The sequence below is a fragment of the Bombus pyrosoma genome, linkage group LG16, assembly GCF_014825855.1.
Source record: "Bombus pyrosoma isolate SC7728 linkage group LG16, ASM1482585v1, whole genome shotgun sequence".
Taxonomy (NCBI): Eukaryota; Metazoa; Arthropoda; class Insecta; order Hymenoptera; family Apidae; genus Bombus; species Bombus pyrosoma.
In genome coordinates this window covers 442,591-451,789 of record NC_057785.1, presented here as the reverse complement: position 1 = coordinate 451,789, position 9,199 = coordinate 442,591, and the positions used below count along the sequence as shown (strand labels likewise).

The following is a 9,199-nucleotide window of genomic DNA, read 5'->3' as shown; positions in this document are numbered from 1 at the left end:
ACTTCCTATTTCGTCCATCAATTTCGACTAATCCGCATCCCAAAAAAGGTGGCCCAGCAATCAGACGCTCCTCCCGAGGTCCAACAAAAATTCAGTTAATTGATTATACGCTGCTTAGCATAAATATTAACACAGATAGCGTCACGACGAGCGTTCCGCACTTCCGGCGACCATGGATCGCTCTAGTGGTAAATGAAAGTGTATCCTTTGTCGACTCCGTGCATCACATAAATGAATCTGGCAGAGATCTCTAGTCGAAACAATATAAATCCACAGTATTTACTGTCTTCAGGATGCAGCATGGATTACCTCAACAAAGATGCTTAAGAAGATACGTGGACGTGGTTGTANACGTGGTTGTAACGATCGGTCAGCTAAAACTACTGCTATACAGTGTAGCAATTGCGTCCTAAACGTACTAAAAAATTTTTGATTAGACATATTCCTGGTTTTGTCATTACAGAATAATCAATAAAAAGGACGCACTTGATATCAGAAAAATTGTAAATATGTGTGGTGGATCGTTCGTGGGTTTTAAATAACGAAATTCAGCGTTATTTGAAACAGTCGAATATATTTAAAATAATAAATATACGACCGAATACGGAGTCGTTAATACAAAGATATCACTTGTTGACTAAAATCGCGGAGATAAAAACTCGTTAGATATTCGGAGATACTTTTTGATACTCGGTGCGATACACTGTGTAATATGTTGTCGCTCGCGATCGCGTCCGTTTATTTATACTGGTCGGAGGGGAAGTCGGAAAATTCGAATTCGACTTCAATCGACGGTTGCCTGTAACGGCGATATTGTTTTGCCCGGAGTTCGTTTATCATTATATTACCGTGCCAAGGCTGAGTCAATGTCCTGAGGCAAAACAACAGCATGAGTCGCTCTCGAATCGTGTCGTCCTTTGACTCTTGTGCCGCTACATATGTCAATTTATTATTACTTTTTTCATTTTTACATGTATCAATATTAATAGTATTTTGCATATGTGGTAAAAAACTTTACATAACTGGACTGTTTTAGATATTGTGTAATTAATGTTTTGCGCACATGATGTAATGAAATACCTGTCAAAATGTCTTATTATTTTTAATCATTTTGTACACATCTTCTCTACATATTCTACAGCCATTTGTTGAACACGAGTCACGTCTTCCTGAGTACCGTGCTGCTCTTCAAAATTGATAAACTTTTTAAAGAGGATCTTCATCTTTCTAGGTGGTAATGTCTGAACAACTGCTCTCTCTAGAACTTTCCTGTAAATACAAAAAAATTATAAGGTAAATTCTCCATGAAATTAAAAAGACAAAATAGAGTTGAACAAATGTTTTTACTTTGCTATATCAATATCATTAGATTTAACTAGGGAATCAATATAACAAGACCATATATCCACCCGTTTCGGATAAGAATTTAGAATTTGCTCAAACAGAGTTTGTGCTCTCTCTTTATCGCCAAATTTGTTCTCCATAATCGCAAACCTTACCATTAGATTTACATCTGTAAAATTTATATTATATTAGTATTTTATTCTTTATAGCATTTTATTTCTGTTGTGTACATACGTTCGGATACTGGCAAAGATTGCAATGCTCTCTGCATAATATGCCTCGATTTGTTCTTTAATCCCATTTTTACCAAAACTTCTCCACAATTAAACCATATCTCAGGAATATGTTTAAACTTCCCAATCATGGTATTAATTGTTTTCTCCAATTCCACCTGCCTTCCAGCCTCGATATGAACAATCAACATGTGACTGTATATTTTCAGCGAGTCGTTAGATCGCACTGCCTCTTGAAAAACATCATTTAATGATTCAGGAATTCCAAATTTAGATTCTAAATTTAACCAAGCCTTCCAAACGTTTAATTTTTCCTTCTCTTCCCTGAAATTGATTGTTTTTATCGCTCTTCTCGCAACTGCTCTTGCTTTCTCNTATTTCTGTTGTCTGTAAATGGTATGCCATATATTGTAACCATACTATTGAACTGTTTGGACTAGCTAAAACTAATCTATCGAATTGATCAGCTGAATTTGGCAACTCGTTATTGGCGAGCGCTTCTTCTCTTTGGCGAATTTCACGTTCTTTTTGTCTTTCTTGTTCTCGACGTTCAGCGGCACTTAATTTCTTATTTCTCAGCTTTGGTTTTTCCTCTACTTCATCTTCACTATCGCAAGATGACTCTTTATCCTGAAAGAGAATTGAATCAGGGTTGCCATCCCAGAAAAACCCACACGCAGATATCCTTGGCTTCCGCTCGTTATCCTTATCATTATTAACATTCCTAAGTAAATATTTCAAATCTTTTTCGGAAGGTTTGATATCTTCCAGTTTTATCTTTTCTTCTCCTGTTTGTTCAACACACATTTTCTGAGAATATTTCTTTTCTAAATCTTTCACTGGTTTTCCCCTGTTTCGTTTTCCTTTGTTTCGCATCTTTGGTACTTCCTGTAACTTTTCAATTTTTATTCTTTTCTCGGGTACCATGTTGTTCTCTTGATTTTGTTCTCACTTTCAACACTTTACGTAGAACTCGCGATTACACTTGACGATTCGCAATTCTCGGTTAGAATTCGACTGATAGACAATGAATTAAGATAACGATTGAGCAGAGTGCGCGATACAATCTAAGACGATGACTGCTCAAGGAACGTAGAGGAACTGACTTTCTATGCCGATGGCGCTGCGGAGGAAAACTGTGATGGGTGTGGCTAAAGATACAAGAGGATCGGATTCGTTAAGGAAAGTTTTTGTTAGGAAAGTGAGGGAAATGGACGTCGCTGTTAATTGGTTAATCTAATAGGTTAGTGGGTGAGGGAGGACGCTAACCGCCCTCGACAGAAGGTTGCTAGCGGTAAGCATCATACCTGAGAAAAACAGCTTTCCCGTATTTTCCGGAGTATAATAAATTAAGGAATGCTAAAACTAAAAGATATTTGTTCGGTTCGAAGAACCTTAACTAAATAAATCTTAAGACTTATGGCCGGTTCTTAATCTAGTTGAAGGTATGCAATCATCTTGTCCCAGGGATAGAGTGTGCTTTGTGTAGCAAGCCACGGGACAGAAACCGTTGGAAGGTTCATTGTCAAGTTCCGCTACAAATTGTTTCACGTAATTCAAACGTTTCGCAAGTAAAGTGATAATTATAAAGTAAATAATATTTCCGATATGATAGTCTATGTAAACTTTATTACACAAAACCAGTAATGTAACGGTGCCACGGTAGACGTGGCCATCCCATCTTTCTGTGACAATAGCGATCCAAGAGTATAGAAACGCGAATATACTTCGCCGCTCTGACAGAGGAGAGGAAAGGAGAAAGAAAAAGCAAGAGAAACGAGACAAAAGAAAAAAGGAAGATAACCGAGGTTAAGAGTACGTTTACGTTCGGGTTACAAAAGAAGCTATAAGCACGATCAGAGAGGCGATAAAAGCTATTGAAAATACCTTTCTTTCGGATAAGATTGGATAATTAAGTAAAAAAGATATTTATTTTTCAAAAAGAAAAGCTGGTAATTATGTACAAAGTGGACGATTTATCCGATTTCAGTAACCTTGAAATATGTTGTCAAAGTGAATATTCTGAGCAATTTTCCCTTACATATGTTACAGTCGGTCGACTTTGGTTTCTGAGATATTAACAAAAATTTCAGTTCAATTGACGTTGCGATTACATTTCATTCTGACACAGATGGAGACTGTGAGGTTTCTTGCATATATATACAACATATGATTTACTATATATACCATATATATAGAATACACATATACACATATATATTCTAGTATATTATACATATATGTCGGGTTATCATTAGAGTTAGGGGCGTATAACGAATCTTCACGTGAATTGGCCATCGTTGTTATGTACTATAGCTGATATTTATTGATACAAATGTGATTATTACAGAATTTAACAAGTAATAACGGCGATTGGATAATCGAGATGTCGATGACAATAAATTTAGGTTCGATAATGAATTCACGGTCAATGGGATGACGAATGCGATGTAATACAAGATTCTGGTGTGACTCTACGTACTTTTTCACTGTACAAGTAGAACTTATCGGAATGGAGAGCTATATAATTACTCCATACCTCTGTTAGGTGCACGTCCCTCCCGTGACCGTTCAGTGACCCGTTATGTCACTTCGAGCCCAAGCCCACCGTCATAAATCTCGGGGGTCTATACTCGGATTAGAACATAAACAACTATTCCTCAGTTTTATTATTTAAGTGCAGCTATAATAAAAAGTCGGGACTAAAGCATTGGGGACCTTCCCAAACATTCCAAAAGAAAGGCCCCGACGTCCTTTCATCTCCGACATATATATAAAGTTGTAGAAGTTAATTGTAGGAGCACAATGAATGTTAATAAAATGTTGGGTCGATCTGGGAAAATCTGTTACGATCTGGTCTTGATCTTCGATGTTCGTTATGCGTTACTCTAGATGTAGAATCTTAGATTTCTCGAATTATATTTGTAGTGGATTGACTGAGGATCAATAATATAGAATAACGAGAAATTGCTGTTGCAACCCGATAAATATATTTGGAATAAATTAAATAAATATAAATACCGTCGAGAGACGGTCGTAAAAACGTATTCGCAAAGATGGAGTATGATCGCACGCGGATAATTCGATTAATCGCAGATAATAATTCGGATAAATAACTCGTGTGTTAACTCGAACTATAACTCGGATAATAATTGAACCGCTCGCGATCACGTCCGTTTGTTTATACTAATCGGGGGGAGGGGGGGTCGACGGTTGCCCATAACGGTGACATTGCCCAGAGTTTATTTATCGTTACGTTTCTTGCGTCAAGGCGGTGTCCGTGTTCCGAAACACAACAACGTGTGTCTCTCTCGATTCGCATCGTCCTATGACTCATGTACCGCTACATATTTAAATCAAAACGGTAGTAGCTGCCACCAGAAATAATCGTTAGACTATTTCAATTGGTTCGACTCTCGTTAGTTATTTTGGAAACGAAGCGAACGGCTGAATGGAATAGATTCAAAACTTGTCGCATCTTTCTAAATTGCGGCACTATTCTGAATATCCCAGGAAATCGTTTAAATACTTTCGCGACAACAGAACGGATTCAAAAACTTGTCGCGCCTTTCTAAAGCGCAACACTATTTTAAATTTCCAAACTGTCGTATTTTTGATAATCTAATTTGTTAATATAACCTATTCTATTTGTTATATAAATATAATATATATTTGTTAATATATATATTCTAATTTGTTATATAATATAATATAGGAGTAGCTTTGACTACCGTATTAATGCGACTGGTAAATAAACTCCATGATTCGGCTTGTCTGCTATGGGAAGGAGTACTAGTGCGAGAAGGATTAGAGTTTTCTTGGAATAAATAAATAATTTCAATGTCTCATAACTGGCAATTTATTCGATTTTATTTAGTAATATATTTATTAACAAAATGTTAATCTTAACTCTCTATGTAGTTTATAAAACGAGAAAAATTATCGTTATCGTAAACTATTAGCGATGTAGCCCTAGATCGCATTCGGGTATAGGTGAGTTTGATGGTGAAAACTAATTTCTGTTTGTTCCGTGGTTATTCCTAATTCTTTTCCAATATTTTCTACTTCTCTTCTAATTTCGGCAAACGTTTAAATCAACGTTCTGCTTGTTTCCAGCTGTAATAGCCTCTACCTGTACGAAGGAAGAAGAAAAAAAAGATAAGGAACGTAGAAATATTGTTTATTATTTGGATACGAGACTAGAATATGAAGAATCTCTATTATGCGTGTCCAAGAAAGTAAAAAAGGAGAAAGAAATAAAACAATATGTGATTATAGGAACAAATAGATTTACGCGATACAATATTTTTTTTATTTAATACTTTGCATTCACTATTTGTACAATTTGGACATTTGGTAGAATTTTTTAGCTGTTTGATTATCATGTGGTTGGCTACCCCCAGCGGGGTACCATCTTCGTGTTTGTTAGGTTATATCCGTTATGAGATCTGCTGGGTGTTCTCTTTTCAGTCTTCTTTCTATACTTGTTGTGTTGATCGTTTCGGGTGTGCCGGTTCGGGTGTGTTGTTATTCTTTCTCTGTACTTTTCCGCACATCTGGTAATCTCCTCCTTGACCGTTGGTATTCCCAGGTCCTTCCGAATATCCTCATTTCTAACGTACCATGGAGCGTTTACTATTGTTCTAAGAATTTTTGCTTGTAATGTCTCTATTTTGTTTATATGGCTCTTTGCTGCTGTCCCCCATAGTGATATTCCGTATGTTCAGACTGGTTTTATAATTGTTTTGTATATTTTTAGTTTATTTTCTATGCTTAGTTTGGATTTTCGATTTGTTAACCAATGCATTTGTCTCCTTGTTGTCTGTATTTTGTCTATTATTGATTTAATACGCTGTTTCCATGTAAGTTGTGTATCTATGTGGAGTCCTAGGTATTTGATTTGCCTTGTTTGGATTATGTGCGTGCCGTTCAGTAGGATATTTGGTGGCATCTGTTTTCGCAATGTGAATGTAATATGGTTGCATTTGTTGAGGGTTGCTTTTATTTGTTTATCTTGCAGCCACTTTTCTATTTTTGTGATATGTTCTAGCAGTAATGTGACTGCTGTTACGATACAATGTGTCACAAGAATTGAAAATGTTGCTAAAATATTACAATTGTGTACAACACGTATCCTATTCTCTCACCTAACTCTGAATTCTCTTTCGTCAATCGTATGAATTTAAATGTATTAAAATCAAAATTTCCATCTTGGATAGTTTTTCAAATCTAAAATAATTCGAAGCTTTCTTATCGCGATTCGATCAAAACGATTTGCCAGCTCTTTTGACATTGTATATGTAGTATGTATTTCCCATTTCTCCCTATCTTTCTCGAAGATATCGTTTCTCTTATAGCAATGCCATGAATATGCGATTCAATAGATTATAGAGATTACAAATTTAACGTAAAATAACTAGAATCAAGTTTAAACCATAATCATCGTCGTTTATTCCTCATTTGTACCTTTAATTGATATAGTTAAAATTAAAAAATGCACATTTATGATTTTAATACGAGGACGATACAATTTTCAAATTCATTGGCTCAATTAACCCTGCTGCGTTCTTTCGATCATTTTTTATCCAGTGGTATTTTTTGACGTTAAAAAATATTTCAAATTCAGGCAAGATATGAGAAGACTGTTATTGGTATGCATGACTGTACATCTCAATTTTAAGATAAATATTTTCTTAAAATACTATGTTGAAAATGTCAACGTGAGTTCGCGCTTGCCATCTATATGCAGATGCGCTAGTTACAATAAATAGTAACTAGAAAATAGTTCTAGATATAATCGATAGGTTTAATCGATAAGTTTAAGGAATTCTTTTGTTTTTTTTTTTTACGTAGTCCATGTAAGAAAGTGCAATAAAGGTTGTTCAGCTTAGAACGGAGTGATAGATTTATCCGAAGAATAAACTAATAGCTATTGTGATCCTACCTCTAAATAGAGATATTGTAAATCTCTTTTACTGCTAAAATTAAAAAAAAATTGACGTATCACAATTCGAGGATCGCAGCTGGGTTAAACTTCCCTTTAGTACGCCAAAAGTTTATCTACCAATACTACGGCACCCCGTATAGGGATTGGTCACCAATTTTTGATGTCCTGAAGTAAAGTTTTCAGCCTGACGCGATGGTGTTTTTTATTATAACCTAACCCCGCGTTCACGAGTTCAGAGAGTAAGAAAACGCTAGAAAGAGACGGTAAATTGGGCGCAGGAGGGAAGAAATACAGAGTAAGAGTAAGTGAATGAGTGAGAGAGAGAGAGACTGAGAAAGGGGAACGTTGGAGGAGGGACAAGGATAGAGTGATAGGGCGATAAATGAAAAAGAAAGAGAAAGAAAGACTCGTTGATTTGGACACAGAACCTTTGGCATTTCTCACGTTCCAAAGTTAAAACCCACGGGCCCGTATATATATATAATCGTATATTTCACACATACGAGCCATTCATTATAAAATGTAAAATACTTACGGGCTATATGCCTCTCGTACAAGTAGATAGGGGTTTTCATTTGATTAATTCGTCCAAAGTAAATGTGTACACGATTTCAATAGAAAACGTCAGTGTTACGTAGACGAACACGTTCGCGTCCTCTCGATCATGTCGTCGTTTATCGAGCAGCAATGAATTTTAGTTAACGCTCTTACGGAGATTTTACGAAAAGAATAAGGGAGAGGTGATGCGTCGCGATGCTGAAAAGCACGGGCCATCCCATGGAATTGTCGGTAACGTCACACACCGTGACGAATACTTGGAACTTTCGATTCGATGTGTCTGAACTGAGAAAATAGTCGCTGGACGCTACTAGACTCGAGACACACGTTCAACTTACAACACGGTTTTATGTGTAAATCACGTCACTATGCTTGTTTTTACTGGAAAAATCTTTGACACAATTTGGTACGAGTGTGGTTTCGCCGCCGACCGAGTTTGCTACGCGAGTTATTTTCCTTTTTTTCCACGTTTCCCTTCCCTAGCTTATTAAGCACTTAAGACACCACGAGATTATCACCGCTGATTTATACGCTAATACAACGCGTATAAAAACAATATGGCGATTACAAGATTGCCCAAAACGTAATAACCATGAACGGAAAGTATTAGGTTGTCCGAAAAGTGCCTTTCTTTTATAGACCCGTCTTTTACAACGATGTATCTAATCTGTCGAAGGTTGTGATCTTTATTTTGGTAGAACAAAATGGATCGATATAATAATCCGATAAAATAATATAAAACGGAAAATGTTGTGCATCCACTATAACCTTATAAAATGAAAGAAACTTTTCGGACGACCTTATACAAGACGAAGACTTCTTGGACAAAGGTATCTACCTGGGTACCTACAAAACCAACTAGTATAATTTCAGGCACAATTCAAATGTCGCCGAGACCTGAAGAAGTCAATAGCACGGACGTGGTTGTAACGATCGGTCAGCTAAAACTACTGCTATACAGTGTAGCAATTGCGTCCTAAACGTACTAAAAAATTTTTGATTAGACATATTCCTGGTTTTGTCATTACAGAATAATCAATAAAAAGGACGCACTTGATATCAGAAAAATTGTAAATATGTGTGGTGGATCGTTCGTGGGTTTTAAATAACGAAATTC

The 9,199-nt window shown here is 36.2% G+C and overlaps 1 protein-coding gene across 1 annotated transcript in view; it reads right to left on the bottom strand.

Annotated features, from left to right (window-relative positions):
- Positions 1 to 624: 624 nt before the first annotated feature.
- Positions 625 to 9,199, bottom strand: part of LOC122576173 (protein RRP5 homolog) — a 13,534-nt gene continuing 4,959 nt past the window's right edge. The window contains 5 exon segments of the mRNA XM_043746072.1: positions 625 to 932; positions 1,081 to 1,269; positions 1,348 to 1,513; positions 1,579 to 1,951; positions 1,953 to 2,524. Of these exon segments, the coding sequence (XP_043602007.1) occupies positions 1,107 to 1,269; positions 1,348 to 1,513; positions 1,579 to 1,951; positions 1,953 to 2,524 (1,274 nt within the window). The 3' untranslated portion in view covers positions 625 to 932; positions 1,081 to 1,106.